The sequence below is a fragment of the Vigna radiata genome, chromosome 11 (genome assembly GCF_000741045.1).
Source record: "Vigna radiata var. radiata cultivar VC1973A chromosome 11, Vradiata_ver6, whole genome shotgun sequence".
Taxonomy (NCBI): domain Eukaryota; kingdom Viridiplantae; phylum Streptophyta; class Magnoliopsida; order Fabales; family Fabaceae; genus Vigna; species Vigna radiata.
This window is the reverse complement of record NC_028361.1, coordinates 4,098,994-4,116,041: the sequence shown is the minus strand read 5'-3', so window position 1 is coordinate 4,116,041 and position 17,048 is coordinate 4,098,994. Positions and strand designations below refer to the sequence as shown.

The following is a 17,048-nucleotide window of genomic DNA, read 5'->3' as shown; positions in this document are numbered from 1 at the left end:
TCGCTTAAATTGTTTAATATTACCTCATTCTCCGTAGACCAATTTAATAACGAACGTATAAGCAAACTTTTCGTCTCGAATCTGTTTTCTTATATGGGCTGGGCAGCCACATAGTGGATATTAGAATGAAAAGATAAATGGTGATTTAATCATCCAATGCCATAATTTACAAGATTGTACAAAGGCTAACATATATTATTACAATTTAAAATGCGGCACAAAGATTGAGCCTCAACAGGAAGATCAGTTAGTAAGGGTCAGCTTTTAATCAATAGTTATGCTGCATTTTCAGAAGCTTGTGAAAAACCAGCAGCAATGTAGTAGATAGGCGAAACATGCAGAAACCTACAAAAAAACACGTAATACTGTATTGAATTTGCTTTTACAGAGATACTGAATAGACTATACTGTATATTGGGTAATTGTTTATAAACACTACAGGACAAGACCAGAAATTTAAGAAAAAAAGAAATTGAAAAACAGAGCCATTCACTCACCTGGCCGTTATTTCAAGGAGTTCAATCATCAGAAGAGCTCAAGGCAGCAACAACCGACCCTGTTGTTGCAAACGTTGATGCTACGTCATGATAGTCTTTCCATGAGGTAGTTACCTTCAGAGATGGGTATAGCCAACTTTTGACAGAATCCACAAAGGAATTTGGATCCAAGCTCAAAATGGCTTCCCAATCAACCTGAAAACCTTGTGGGATGCTTCCTGTGAACTCCATATTAGCAGCAAGGAACAAACCCAGCATGACTGCGAATCCGACTACGGCAGATCCTCTGGACAGTGGCATAAAGTTATACCTGAAAGAGGAATAAATTTACGGAATGACTTGGACCAAAGATAGAAGAAAAAGATTTACATTGTGGCTTCAAACGTGACAAGAGGCTAGACAAGCTATGTATTTCTACAAGGCCCTACCAATAATATGTCATCCTTAAAATTGCATCTCTCACATTTGCGAGCGCATCAAAATCAATAGACCCATAATGTTCACCACAGTAAGCATTGCAGAGAGCCTGAAAGATATCGAGATGGATACAAGGTAAATTGTCAGAATTCATCTAGTAACTTGAAAAATAAATAAACAGGTATTCATGTAAGACTTTAAATAATGAAACATAGTGTCAGCAGATTTATAAACAATTCCAGTGAAAGCATCTTTTAGGATACAAAAAAAGTCCTATATAAGATAAAACAAGAAATGGACATGAGTTGATGTAGATATAAGATACTTTTATTGATAAAAGGCCTTTTGAGACAGTACTAATCCGTGAAGGCTTGACACAAAGTGGACAACATCTCTCCAATGTGGAGATCTATATGTGTTAAAGTAGCCTTTTGGAACCACCTTTTAATGATAAAAGAAACATGAATCCTTGGTAAAGACTAAAACAGACATCCTTTACAGGAGCTAGGGGTGTGCATGAATTTATATTTGATTAAATCCACACCCATTTAATTTGGATACAATTGGCATTAAAACCAAGGCTATTTATATAATAAATTTTGTTTTATTTGAACAAATTTAGTTGTTATTTTTATTTACTAAATAATTAAGATATCTCTCAAAATTAAATTATTGATTTTGAGGGAGTGAGCATTTACAGTGTCTAATAACAGTGGACTAATTGAAGTTTTTCCCTTTTTTTGTATTATTTTTTCTTACTGCAAAATTGTTTTTACTTATAAATATTTTCCTGACTTTTTTTTTATCATATGGCAATATGAACACCTACGTATTTGTAATATACTGTCTTATTACTTGCTGAAATTTTTTCTTTTCTATAAATATTAGTCTTCCAAAAACAAAAACAATTGGTGATAAACAAGACCCATTGCCCTTTTAAGGCTCGCTGACCTAGTTAGGTTTATTGACTTGTTTGTAGGTCTTCCTATAAATTAGGCCACGTAAACAGGATTTTAGGTCATATCAGACTTTTAAATAGGCCATACTTAAGCTTAAAAAGGGACCTGTAATAGGTAACTAAGGCCAATGATGTACAGGCCCAGGCTGAAGATGTCCCAACCAGATGCTCCAACCAAAGTTGAGCTGAGGACACCTAGGCCGAATCTAAGCCAAGGATGCCCCCGTCCAAGACTGACCAAACAACACCCCAACAAAAAATTGTCTTTACCAAACAATTTTTTTTGACAAACATTGATTTTGGAATTGAATAACTGGATTTCTTCCACGACCGGTATTAGAAACAATCCACATAAAGAAGCCCCATATATATATATATATATATATATTGGCTAAATAAAATATAATCAAAGTTGTTTGGTATAGTTATAACTATAACGTACTTCCCATGCCATTGCCATTTCTGCATCATAATCCTCCCATCTAGCGGGTGTACAAGGTGTTCTAATTGCAAAGTCAAAACCATGCTCCCCCCTGAAAATATTCACCATTCCCGCAATAAAGTAGATATGAACAGTTAAGAAACAAAAAAAGAAAGGAAAATGGGAAAGAAAATAACTAAAATTTTAACTGTATCAAGCTTACGTTTTAACAAGTGTTATTCTTGTTCCCTCAAGTTGTTTCCTGAAGCATTAACATCCAGAAATAAGTATTCTATAAATTATATGTTCCCAGGTACCATCTGCACCTTGCACACTTACCCTTCAAATGCAGCACTGTTACACCACGTAGATGACCAGAAATCCTCACCAATAGCATTATAAAGATCAGAGATAGAATTGGCATGCGTGACCTGCAAATCAAATATTGAAGTCTCCATTTTCATCAAAAAGGCTAAACTACTTTATTATTATTCAAACTACATTTAATAAAAGGAACATCTAACATCAACCACAGACAGTCATTAAGATTTAATAATTGGTAACAATCACAAGTCACAAGAAAGAGAGTTATGAAGCATTTATCTTCAAAGATTAATAAATATTTAGAAATCCTTAAGCTTTAAAAAATTAGAAGGGAAGTCCAATTCTATCAGTTAATTAAGAAGACTTGGAGTGCCAGCAAAAGCTTTGCCAGAGAAGACTCCATTTGAAGCATGGCACAACTACAAGCCAAGGCTAACAAAACTGAAGACATTTGGTTGCCTTACATACCTCCAATAAAGAGGGGCAAATTGGATAAGAACGCAGATCCTGAAATTTTTGAAGGCTTTAGCTCAACTTCCAAGGCCTATAGAATCTACCTACGACAAAGCAACAAAGTAGATGTTAAGGATGTGAAATTTTTGGAATCAGAGAGTTGGAACTAGGAAGATGCCAAGGAGCTTGAACTTCAGGAGGAGAATGAAGATGTTGACGAAGAACTCATAAGAAACTAGATCACTTTGAGGCACCTACCGAAGGTGCAATGTTGATGTCAAGGAGCCTGACGGATATAAAAAAGCTGCAGCTGAACACCGGAAAAGGATAAATATAATGAAGAAGGAGCTCAAAATGTTCCAAGAAATCAAACAGGGGTGCTGGTGGGCAGACCTCACCACAAGAAAGCTATTGGTGTTAAATGAGTTTATGGAACAAAACTCAATCCAGATGATTCTATAGGCAAACAAATGAAAAGACTTGTTGTCAATAGATATAAGGTGTTTAGAGTTGATTTTTCTGATACTTTTGCCCCAGTTTCCAGGCTGGAAGCCGTGAGAATGTAGTTTTCTATTGCTGCTCAAAAGTGCTGGATTATGCATGAAATAAATGTGAAATCAACTTTCGAATGATACTTGGAGGAAGAAATTTTTGTTTAGCAACCTGAAGGGTTTGTTGTTCAAGGGCAAGAGGAGAAAGTGTATAGACTAAAGAAAGCTTTGTATGGTTTAAAACAGACATTGTCATCATGGTATAGCTGAATTCATGCTCACTTGGTGAACTTAGGCTTTAAAAAAGTTTGAGTGAATCAACTGTATATGTCAAATTGATGGTGAAGTACTTGAAGTATCTCTATATGTTGAAGATCTTTAGTTTCAGAGAGTAGCAATGAGCATATCAATAACTTCAAGGAAGAAGTGAAAGGAGTTTTTAAAATGAGAGATCTTAAGGATGACATTTTATCTTGGTATGCAGGTCAATCAAAAACAGAATAAAATAACCTTTTATCAAAGAAAAATGTGCAACTGAAGTTTTCAAAAAGTTTAACATGGAAGGGAGCAAACTAGCTGCAACTCCAATAAATCAAAAGGAGCGCTTTTTGCAAGGAAGACGAAGCTGAAAATGTGGATGAAAAGCTACACAGGAGCCTTATAAACCACCTAATGCATTTAAGCACAAGAAAGCCTAACATCTTGCATACAATAAGCTTGTTATTGTTGGATATTCCATATTGACTAGAGATATGATTAAGTTATAATAGTTGGTTTTGTAAGGTTGAATTATGATTATAGTCTGCTTCTAAGATAGTATTAAAACATATCCTAGCGAAATTTATTGGACTTATTATGTTACTCACTATTTGGTCGCTATTAGACCACCTATAGTCTCACTTCATATTTTTGGAACAAGATATCATTGTTTTGAAAATTTCAGTCTTCTTGGCTACTTTGATAGTGATTGTGTTGGATGTGCTGATAATATGAAAAGTACTTTAGGTTATCATTTTAGTTTTGGTTAAGGGTTTTTTCATGGCATTCAAAGAGGACAGAAATCATAGTTCAATTCACAAGAGAAGCAGAATATGTGGATGCTGCTGCTGTTAGTCATGCTCTTCAGATCAAAAAGCTCATGACAGATTTGCGTATGAAACAAAAGGACAGCACAGAGATATTTGTGGATAATTAAGCTGCAAGTTCAACTGCTAGTAATCCAGTTTTCCATGGCAAAACAAAACACCATAAAAAACTCTATTTTCTATTGGGGAGCCAGAGGGAAGGAGAAATGAAATTAATTTACTGCAAAACAGGAAAAAATAAAGTACTTATATCCTAACAAGGGTACTTCCTAAAGCTAGGTATGAATTCTTGAGGCAGAGGCTTAGTCTATGCAGTTTCAGAGTCAGGAGGAACATTGACTGGACGACTCTTGAAGCTGAATTTTGAAGTTGTTGCTAGTTTTTTGGACTCGAATGTTTTATGATATCTGCTGGAAACTGTCTGATATGCTGTACGTATAGCAGATTTTTAGGCACTAAATAGGAGTTATTTTCCTTTATTCCCTCACTGTATAAATTATGCTGTTGATTGATAATAAATTATTCTCCTGCATTCCATGTTCTTTAATATACAACAAAAATACACAAAAAATAACATACAACCTACAAGTGTGAACTTTAAAGTATGACTAGGCAAAACAAATAGCATAAGAAGCACATTACAGCCCTTACTAACTTGAGCAAAGAAAGCAACAGTTTTCCAAAGCAACCAATTGGGTTACAAGTCAAGGCTGAGGCCTCTTGCGTAGTAAATCAAGTAACAAGAAACAAGCATCAGATCTAAATCAACAATACACAAGTCACCTCATCCAATTTCCCATCTTTGGAGAGACGAATGATATGATCTGTCTTGCTGTAGACATGTGATTTCTCTTTTATGACAGTCTTCGCAATATTTAAAGTCCTGTGATGTATAAAAAGAATGAGCCAAAACCCAGTCTGCCAATACTGAACTTAAGCAGGGTCTATTTACCTTTCACAGTTAGGAAAGTAACGCACAACTTTGGCTTGTCCCAGGATCATGGGTGTGTGAGAACCAAACCCAGAATTAAACTCTTCACTGCAGTGCACAGAAACCGTAAAACCCAAAACGTGGGAAGCATTAACAACATGGTCTGCAAGAATACTTATAGCCCAAAGATGAAATACCTTAGCTTGTTCACCCACACAACAGGGTCACAAGGCTCAGAAATTTGTCTCCATCTAACAGCTATTGAATAAATATCTTGCCATGATATTGAACAGCTGGATGATCTATCATCTACAATGCCATGTGAAGGAGATGTTTCGGAGGTACTACTTGTGCTACAACCCGCACCTCCCCTATTCTGACTGGGCATATTAATTCTTTCCCTTCTCCTTGCCCTTCTGCCATTCTTTGAGTTTGAGTTGTTTTTATTAGAATATTTCCATTCCGTTTGAAGGGCACGCCAAGCCTTAGAGACCTTCTGAGCAATTTCAATAGCAGCAAATCCTGCCATACGATGCTGATAAATAAGGAAATATAACAGAATTAGAGATAAAGACATAAGATAGAAAGGTTAAAAATATGAATATAATGACAACAGGGATTGGCTACAAGTTGCCTTTAAGTTCAGACATGAAAAGTAATAAGGTATGGATACTTAGAATCAAGTACTGAAATTTCCTGCAGTACTGAAAATATTATACATATTAAAAAACCTAAAGAAGCAGAAATGGAGAATGTGTTAAGTTGAAGACACAACAGCAGCATTCATAAGTATGATTCCTACCAATTTTTCTTTTTTATAAATTGTTTACTAATCCTAATGTAAGTGATCCTTCGGCAATAAAAACCTAAAAATATACTCTACAAAGATATTATATAATCCATAGTTCTGGGATCATTTGGCATTGACGGCCAACAAAAAATAGCTACAGGACAATCACATGATCTTTTACTTCATGAAAAAGTATAAATTTCGTTTACCTTTTTAGCAATTTATTGGGTGAAAAAAAACCTGTTTTGAAGTCAGTTATTGTCTTTCAACTAGAAAGTAGCATCCTTTAACCATGTCAATTTCAATAAAGAATTATAGATAGTAAAATGCAAGTGGTAGTAACCACCGGAAAGAAAATCAAGACACTGGTTGTCATGATTTCTTATCCAGATGCTTGTATAGTATGAAAATCTGAAACAATAATTTTTCATCAAACCAGATTTGTGCTCTCCATCGTGCAGTCTAAATCTTAATTCTAGGAGTAAATTATACTAACACCCCCAAGGTTTTCTTCTAATGCACTGTCACCCGAGTTTTTGTTTTTAAATTCCAAACAACCCTCTCCTTTATTTTAAAAACATGACATTATCCTCCTTGTTACATTACAAATGTACTAATGAATGCCTAGATGAGAATGATCTTTACTAGCTTTAATAAATAATAATGTTTGTTTGTAAATTGTAGTTCTAGAGTAGAATTTACTTTCATTGTATTTTCTTTCATTGGTAAATAGGTGCAAATAGTATTTTTTTTTTTTTAGCTTATGTTGTAACTGAGCCTATCAAGCCCAAAATGTACTGGGGTTGCGGCATTTTGAAGAAAGCCACGCAAGGAACAAATAGCAACAATCATGCCCAATATGAGCCCATGAAATTCTCGGCAAAAAAGAATACATTGCAAGAAAGCAGTGAGCTAAGCATGGCAGGTATGACACTAGCACAGAAAGTGCGACACAGACACACAAAATATGAAGTTAATCCTACCCTTATCTAGATCTAGATTTAAAATTAAAAATGAGTTTTCCCTCCTTAATTCTTTGAAATATTTGGCCAAGTCTTGGCCATGGATGACTATAAACAATCAGTCCCTCCTACATAGAAACTTTAGTCATATATGAGATATTGAATTTGTGAGATACTTGTAACAGTGATCTTGTACTTTGAGTCTTATCTTTGACCTCCTAGGAGTCAAACGGCGATTCTATGTGAAACTTATTATGGAGATGAAGAACTCTCTTCCTTCAAATGGCACTCAACTCTTCTCCATCTCCTTAAGTCTTCTCCACCCTTTCCTTTTACTACTTTTTGTCAATTTCATTTCTTCTTCTAGTTCTTCTAAACTTCTGCCATTTTGTTTCTTATTCTAACTCAGCATTGTCTTTTGTTAATTGTTTTAGTTCAATTGTTATATTCTTGTGTTTGTCTTTGAAGTTCTACGGTGCATAGAATCATTCGTTCAAACTTCTTGCGACATTTAATTGCACAGAAAAAAGTGAAGATGAGATTCATACTTGTTTCTTGAATTTGATTGCTTTTTGATATTATAAGTTTCTAATACATGTTTGCTCTCTTTTATCATGCACCCACTTAAGGGAAGTCATTGTAATATGTTATTACTTTTGTTCGATCCTCAGTTTTCTCAGAATGTCTTTACTTGTGTATAATAATACAGAGATCGACATCAAAGAAAAAGGCCACAAGAAGCTGTAAAAATTACGTAAATGAAAAATTAACATAGAAAATCCATTTTACAAATTTTCATTATTTTCTTCTATAATTTGATATCACTTGAACTCTCAGAATATCTGTAATTGCCTGAAAAATTTTGTGCTCAACCCCATGAATTTATATTCAAACCTGACCACGACTCAAATCCCAAATAAAAGATTAGTCCTAAAGTAAGGAAAAGATAAAAGAATAGTATCTACAATAACAGACAATTCCATTACATGATATACTCAATGATTACTGGATTTGTCACATGCACCTCTCTGCAGCAACTATCGAATCAAAGAGAAGTTATCTACTAAAACCAAAGGTCCATCCTAACTACATTCAGACACAGACAAAAAGTACAAATCTATTTGTTCAAAAAAAGGGCTGCAAAAGTATAAGTACCACCCACAGTACAAAATGTGTAAAATTAATAAGCCCCGATATAGAGACATTAACATATAAAAAAGTCACTCTACCTGACGCCTGTTAGGTAGGAAACCAGGACAATCATATTGGATTTTCTTGCCAATGAAGTCTGCAGCCTGTATAAGAGCACCCTTCTGCTTTGTAAGAACTAATTCTTGCTTTCTAAGCTTTCCCTTTCTTAAAGACTCGCGCAAAGGAGGTTGGCGGTAAACCTTTTCACATACATTCTTGGGATGTAACCTCTTGCACCAGTACTCCTGAATATAACAAAGACATAATATCATAGAAATTAGAATCTAAGCAATACGAAACACATCTACAACATAGAAGTAAAAGTTCATACACTTTTGACACCAACACAGAAACTTATTTATGTGCAAATAAGTAAGATTTACAAGTTTTCTGACATTTGACGAGCATGACGATAGTAACATTATTTGTAATTATTTAGTTCAAAATAGTAATCCTATCCCATAAAAAATTTATTTCAGCCAAATTAAGAGATGAAAATTATCAAAGGAGGAATAACTTCCATAACTTTACCTTAAAAAGAGGATCAATATCCCCATCAATGTCAAACCAGCAAAACTCACCGTTAAATTTTGAAGCAGTGTAAAGAGCAATCTCTTTCTGCGAAAGGGAAAAAAGAGTTTGATGCTCATTATACCACTAAGCCTCAAATAAAAATTAAAGGAAGATGTTAACATTAAATAATCAGTACATAAGTTCATTCCCATAATGCCCAAAACGAATGTAAAAATTAGTCAATAAATGTATCATAATAATTACAAGAAAGCAAGTCTGGCAAGTGTTTCTCAATGAAGGCTTCACATGAAATCTAAGCAACAAGAACTAAAGCAAAAGAGGAAGCATGTAAAAAAATGTTAAAGCAACTTTGTAAGTTGACGTTAGTAAGCTCTCAGTTTGTATGTTGAAAGGCATGGGTCCCTCACTTTGAAAATTTACCACTCCATTAATTGTTGGTAAAATATTTTCATTTTAATGATAAAAATTAAAGTATTAATTAACTATATTATATTAAAACAGTTTCTTAATATGTAACTCTTTAACTCAAAATATATAGGATAGTTATTCCCAGCACGTTGTTAGATTGTTACAATTTAAACGTTTAAAAAAAAAGTTAATGGACATTTTGTTATTCTTTTTAACATTATAAGCTTTAGAATCGGAACAATATATTTTATTTTTTAGTGCCGCACCTGCAGTTTTACCGGTGCACTTCCTTTGCCTATATAAAACGCATTCCATTAAGGAGAAAAGGCGCATACAACATATTCATTCACTTAAAAAATCATTGCCAGTTTTTTCTTCTAAATTATTTAGATATTTTATACTCTTTCAAAGAACATTGGTGTTCGTGAGGTTAGAAGATCCTTCATTGTACTCAAATAATCTAACAGTTTGTTATATCTAAAGAGAGGTGCACATATAGGCCTTTCAACCAGGGGTACACTTTTTCTCTAAGTACAGTATTCTACCTAGGTTGTTTTTAATCTCTTACTCTAATATTTTTCTATCATGCGTTATTTTTTTTATAAATATTGTGTATTTTATGCTAAACACTAATATTCTGCCTTTGTATTTAATCAGATTTTGTTTTATCTTTTATTTCTAACAGCTCCAGCTTTGTCAGATGACATTTTCGCGAAGAAGAAATGAACTAGTTTTCCTTTTCATAAATAAAATAGAATTAAGGGGAAAAACAGAAGGTGTACAAATATAATATTTTACAATATACAAACCTGGTAGAAGGCAAGGCACTGAAGCACAAACTTATCCATTGAGTCCAATTCCAAATCCAGAGCAGCATCATAATCCTTGACCTGGGATCATAAATGAAGTTGCCGAGTGACAAATGTGAATCAGTATTTCTCCCAAAAAATTAAGAGTAAAACTTTACCGCCTCTTTGTATTGTCCAAGAGCATGATAGCATGAAGCTCGCAAATATAAACACTCAACATTGGCACCATCAACGCTCAAACCCATTGACAAATCATTGATCGCCTTCCTGTCACAATCAAACCCAATTTAAGTCAGAAATAAGATAAATTAAATGATGACACTTGTAGGGTCATAATTTAATTGATGGATGGCATGCTTTTAGGTTATACAAAGGTAGTCTTCTTACCAATAGAGAGGGGAGAAAAAAATATCAATGTTATCTTTTATTGTCTTTTAGTTATAGATTTTATGTATTTTTGAGTAGTTTAGTTCTTCCTATCAGATTTCATCATATTTCCAACTTCTACCACCATATTTTCTTCAATAACTACCTGTAGGTCTGCCACTATATCTCAAAGTGTGTTACTTGAATTCATGGCCCCAATCGTAATACTATCGAAAGCTTACAAGGTACAGTTATCTCAATTAAATATTCAATCTCCAATTAAACAGCAGTTAAGGTTGTTTACATACCTATGTTGTCCCATTGCATGGAACAACAGGCCACGCAAATGATGAGCTCTGGAGAACCTAACATACAACACAAGTAATCAGCTGCAGATAAAGAGCAAACAGGCATAAAGTACTTCAAACTTTATAAACCAGTTACCAGCTAAAATGCCTGTGATGCCAATGATACAATTTCATTAACAAAAATTACCTTCCATCAATTTGCAACATCTGACTTAGACATTCTTGAGCTTTTGTTGGCTTCGATATATCTTGATAGAACTGCCAAAAACCTCATTTTCAGAATAAATCTAGCAGCCAAAATAATTTAAAATAAAAGCTTTTCCTATGACATAAAATGAAAGGCCAAAATCTGTGTCCCATAGTTAATAGATAATTTTAGAAATCACACACTGATAGATCCTAATCAACTACCAAAATCACACATTCAGAACAGGGTTAGTAACAAAGTCATCAAACAGAAAAGCCACCATTAAAAGGCATGAAAGACGAAACGTATTTTGTAGAGTTAAACCTATAAGTTACTAAAGGAAAAATGCAAATGTAAACTAAGTTACTTAGCTGACATTAAATGGAAACTTTAATTCAAGTAGAATGAGTTAGTAGTATACGAGACAGAAATGTTATGAATGAAAGAAGTGAGGAAAGATACTATTAGAGAACAGAGAGCATCCATTGATGCAATAGATTACATTTCAAACCAAAAAATAATATGCACACAGATGACTCAGGATTTTCAGAAAAAGCTTTCAGCTAAGTTAATAACTAAATGTTCCAACAATCTATCATTACAATAAGGTTGATAGATACCTGAGTCAGGTGTGCCCATGCTTCAAGAAAATTTCTATCAATTTGAAGTGATTTTAGATGTGCATCCTCAGCTTTCTTATATTCACCAATTGAAGATAATGCTAAACCCTGTAAAAGAAAGTGTTTACTCAGAAAAATAATAAAGATATATTTTCATGTGACATGTGAGAAACCCAACATAAAGGGCTCATAATCAATGAGGACTAAAATGCTAAGACTTGGGACCCACCAAATATGTGTAGGCAGACTTATTATCCCTGTCTAGTTCCACACAGGCTGAAAGGTCTTCAACAGCAGCATTAAACTCTTTAAATTTGAAATTGACAATTCCTACATTGAATTTTATGAAAAACTTACATGAGACATATATAAGTAGCATTACTCAACAGAAATAAAAATCAACATTATCACAGCAATAATTTATAATCAAACTTCAACTTGAAATTAACAGTAGACAGGACATAATTATTACAAAGGAATAATATATTCATTTCACATGAAACTAACGAAATCTCTGTCTAGACTTCAAGGAGCTACCACAAGATGCACAAATGAACCATCATTATAGAAGGAAGCACAAATAATTATTCCAGAATCAACCAGTTAGCCAAATAACAAAATGAAAAAGACTGTAAAAAAAAGATACCTCTCTCATGTAAAATATCTGCTGAATTGGTTTCAAACTCTAATGCCTTAGTCAAATCTTCAATAGCCTGAGATGTCCAGAAGCAGTAGTCAATGTCACATTATGAATTGTTATCTGTGCAAGAAAATCATTTATAATAAAAAGTGATTCAAGCGAGATCTTACTTAAGTAACTGAAAATTTCAATCACCTTCTTTTCAAAGATATATATAATAAGATCACTAGTCAAACAGTGCCTTAACATGACTCTACATAAGTCTTGACAACTGCACTAGTTTAGCTTAACAAATAAATATTTGACCCAAGTGTTAATGCCTAAACCAAATCAAGTTTCTACTCCTTAGTTAAAATAAGTTAAATCAAACATAAGTAAAAACCAGATTTCAAGATCATTTAATTTTCTGTACCAGAAGAGATCCATTTCATTAAGGGTGGGTGTCAATGGGCCATACCTAACATGAAGCATTGATTAACTAAAATACCCAGGTTAAAAAATAAATAAATGAATTCCAATCAGCAATGCGAATTGGGTAAACTTCAAAAAATTAACAAATACAAAGATCGAGTAAGCCACCCCACCTCAACAAACTCCCCCAAGGCTGCCCGAGCTTGACCTCTCCTCTTCCATGCCTCACCCGCTGATGGATTGAATTGTATAGCCTAAGACATACATGTGGAACTACTTATAAATAGAGGAGATACCCACATCTCAATGCACCTTTCAGAAAGTTAGTTCAAATTTAAATACCTTTGAAAAATCATCAATAGCAGCATCAAGTTCTCTCTTGAATGCGTATGCCGTCCCTCTACCTATCAGTGCTTCAGGATATGCCGGTTCCTCTTTCAGAATCTGAGTACATGATGAAGACAAGACAGAGTTTGTCATTGATAATACAGGAAAAGGAGGATAAGATAACAACTAGACATCAGAAAAGGAAACACGAGTATCTCTAACAAGTAAATATCATAAAAGGAAACACCACCAATATCCCAATGGAAGCACTAACCTGATCAAAAATGGTTATGGCATGAGCATATTTTCCTTCATTAACCTGCAAAAGATCACAAAATCAATATGCTATCAAACAAATAAATACAGCAACACAGCAGTTGTGTAAACAAACCTCCGCTATTCCTCGTGAGAGCCCAAAATCTACACTTATAGACTTAGTCCTTGAAATCCGAGCAACACAGAACTTCTTATGCTTCCTTGCATCACCATTTTTTTCATGGGGAAAAATAAACTTACTACTTGGCTTTCTAAGAATTTCCGCAATTTCACTCGAATCACTACTAGACTCACCCCTACTGGTAAGTACTTTATCTTTATCACATGATTCTGATGTGTCACTTGAGTCATTGCACGATTCAGAATTATAACTCAATTTATCAATAATGTCAGGGCTTCCATTTACTTGGCTGTCAGATTTATTAGACTCTCTATCTTTACTACAAAATTCATTTCTTAAGTCAAAATCATCAGCAGACTTCGGCAAGATTGCAGATTTATCACTTGTATTATCACGTAATTCAGCTTGAGCACTCAACCTATCTTGATTCTCACCAAATTCAGTCAAGTTCCCATTACTCATAGCATCTGATTCGGATTGCGGCGTGGGCGATCCATTGGTTTCACACAATGCATTGTTGCCTTGCTTTGCTGTTGTCAAAAGCTCTTCGAGTTCTAGCACCAGCTTCAAATCTGCAGACTGATGCTGCGCGTGTTCATAACCTTGCTCCCATACTAACAGAGCATCTGCTCTCCTTCCCAAAGCAGAAACCGCACGACCTAGTTGACAGAATAAGCCGGTGCTAAGTTCAAAAGAAAAAGCATTGGTCACTTTGACTCTTTTCTAGTAAAATTCAAACAAAACGGTCGCCTGATGATAATCCATAAGCACCGCGAATAAATGATAAATCCGTGAAAATAAAATTCCAAATTCCAACGTGGTTCTTAACATTTTATTCATCAACTAACTCTGTTATTCTGACAAGCATTCAAATAACTTCCCAAGGTACAAAAAGTTAAAAGAAGCATCAAATGTTGAATGAATTTAATAAGCAGGAGACCTTTGAGAATGTAAGCTTGAAGACGCGCAGGGTCAAGCTGAAGCGCTCGGTCGCAATCCTTAATTACGTGCTTGTGCAGCTCCAGTTGGCTGTAACAGAAGGCTCTGTTACTGAAAGCAAGCACCAGAGCAGGAATGAATCTCACATTATCATTCACGACGGAGAATTAATCGTAATTGCGATAAGAAAAAAAAAACAGAATCGGAGAGGTGCGAAGAAGAGTATGTATACGCACCAAATGTCTTGGATTGCACCAGACTGAGAAACGATCGAATCGAGGATCCGAATGGCCCTAGACCAGTCCTTGGAGCTGCAGAGCCTAGCTAGCTGAACTCGCTGAGAGGTAGCAGAAGTCATGGATAAAGAAGAGAAACGATGACTCAGATCAGAAACAGAAGAAACCTGTGTGTGTTGTTTCTCCTTTCAGGTTGCAATGAAAAATAAACTTGGCGTGGGAGACGCAGCACGCAAGGGTAAAATGGTCTATGTGAAGCTTTAGAAATTTGGAGGAACAAGGAGGCAAGGAAGAAAGGGAGCAATAGGAGTGGATTTCGAATGACCCGACGAAGTGCATGGCGCGTGAGGTGCACGAATGTCCAAAGGTGTAGGATGTCCAAAGCCACGGGCACTAGCACGGCCCTGTAGTTGTTAGCCTGGGCTTGCGGTTTAGGATTAGGAAAAAATATTCTAATTTTAGATGCTTTAATTACTTCCAAGTTTATTAGGATTCGGATTCTATGACTGTTCATGGAAGCAGGGCACAGGATAAGTTTGATGGAATTTGAATATTATTTTAACATTGTGTATAAAAATGTTCTATAATCATATTCACTCGTTATTTGAATATTAATGATTATATTTTTATAGAAAATCATAGCAAAAACACAATATTAAACAGTAATTATGTGCAATTGAAATTTAATTACGAGAAATATATTAAAATTTAATATATGTAATCAATATTAAACAGTAAAATATATTAAATATATGCAATAAGTGTGAATAATATATATTAAAATTTAAAGATCTCAAGTCATTTTAATTTTGAATTCTATTACAATAGATAGTAGCAAAATAATTATACGATACCAAAATTACATAAAAATCGGCGCAGAAAAAAAAAAAGGTAAGGAGTATAACAATGAGGTTAAAATGGTTCGTTGGCTACGAAAGTTAAAATGACAAAAAAAAAAACCTTAAATTTGCACAGATATCAAATAAGTTAAGTGGGTAAATTAATAATAGACCTAATGATGTATTTTCTTAATTATATAGTTGACTTATATAAAATGTCAAAATAAACTGGAGATAAAAATGTTAAACACAAGTATAAATGGTTAGATATTTATCATGGAAATTATGTTTCTTAAAACACATTTCAAAAACTTGAAAAAGAAATATATATTTAAATTATTTTTAATTTTGAAATTAAAATGGTGTTAGATTATAGGTTAAGTATACAATGCACATAGATAAAATAAAATATTTGTAATTGAAGTTGGGATAAAAATGAAGTAATTTGAGTATAAAATGAATACGAGAATATGAAACGAATTGAATGATAGTTAGGATGGAAAGTTGTTTGTTAAAAGAAAAAACTTCTAAAAAATGAAGTGAAATTAAACAAAATGGTGAAACAAAATAAAATATAATGATGAAAATAATTGTTGTTAAGTTATTAAAAATGTTAAATATTTGAAAAAAAAAATAGAATTGATATATGAATATATTTATAGTGATAACAAGTATAAATTTAAATTTGAATATGAATCGAAAAGTTTAACATTTTTTTTAGTTTTTGGTTAGTTTTATGTGTTAATTGAACTCTTATTTTATTTGTGGTGTGTATAAATCTATTTGAAAGGCCTGTCAATAACAATTAAAACTTATTGTTTGTTTGTATGAATTCCTCAAGTGAATATGATATAATTCCTACATAAGAAAACTTCTTGATTGAAATTTTAATAAGTATTTAATTTTATAATAAACAATAATACAAGTAAAAATTGTTAGTATTAATTTCTTATGTGTTGAATTTATATTGAAATAACATATTAAAAAAAATATAGTTAAATTAATTTATTTATGAGCTTGAATTAATTATTATTTTCATTTTTACACCCAAATCATATTTTCATGGTTAAAGTTGTTAACAAGTGAATTTTAAAACTAATATAATCTCATAAAATTAATTTGTAAAATGAAATTTACATTTATAGATTAATTTTATATCTAGTCAATATTAAATTTTTAACAAAAAAATAAATAAACTAATTATCAAATACTGTTTGCAAAGCTCTTCAAATAAATATGGACTCAAACAATTCTTTTAAGTCAGGTTTAGCTTTTTGAAGAGTGAAACATAATATAGAAACATCAAAACAAATAAATACGCATAAATGATTCACAAATCTAACAAACACATTTACAAAACCCATGTTTTAGCGTCATTAACATCATACTTTATATTAGGTTATTTTGCTCATCCATCTTCTCTATTTTACCTACAATTTAGGTATTTTGGTCTCTCGATTTGTAGGGTTTGTTCAAAGTTGTCTTACCCTTTTTTAGTTGTTCAAAG

General features: G+C 33.3%; 1 protein-coding gene across 4 annotated transcripts; it reads right to left on the bottom strand.

Moving 5' to 3' along the window:
- Positions 1-15,172, bottom strand: LOC106777671 (suppressor of RPS4-RLD 1). 4 transcript variants are annotated; one of them, XM_014665360.2, is made up of 24 exons: positions 14,703-15,172; positions 14,468-14,577; positions 13,522-14,186; positions 13,405-13,449; positions 13,146-13,247; positions 12,977-13,057; positions 12,399-12,465; positions 11,982-12,082; positions 11,753-11,860; positions 11,133-11,203; positions 10,946-11,002; positions 10,430-10,538; positions 10,272-10,352; positions 9,052-9,138; positions 8,559-8,765; positions 5,775-6,112; positions 5,599-5,685; positions 5,430-5,529; positions 2,633-2,724; positions 2,517-2,555; positions 2,315-2,405; positions 926-1,023; positions 498-807; positions 1-345 (listed from the first exon to the last, which is right to left on the bottom strand). In XM_014665360.2, the coding sequence occupies exons 1-23, from the start codon at positions 14,822-14,824 to the stop codon at positions 519-521; spliced, it is 3,147 nt and encodes a 1,048-aa protein (XP_014520846.1). In that variant the 5' UTR covers positions 14,825-15,172; the 3' UTR covers positions 1-345; positions 498-518. The 4 variants fall into 4 exon arrangements, 2 of the variants coding, with proteins under 2 accessions (XP_014520846.1, XP_014520847.1); XM_014665361.2 differs by lacking the exon at positions 9,052-9,138; XR_002670026.1 differs by lacking the exons at positions 1-345; positions 498-807; positions 926-1,023; positions 2,315-2,405 and adding exons at positions 3,086-3,174; positions 3,329-3,380 and having other exon boundaries at positions 2,532-2,555.
- Positions 15,173-17,048: the final 1,876 nt, after the last annotated feature.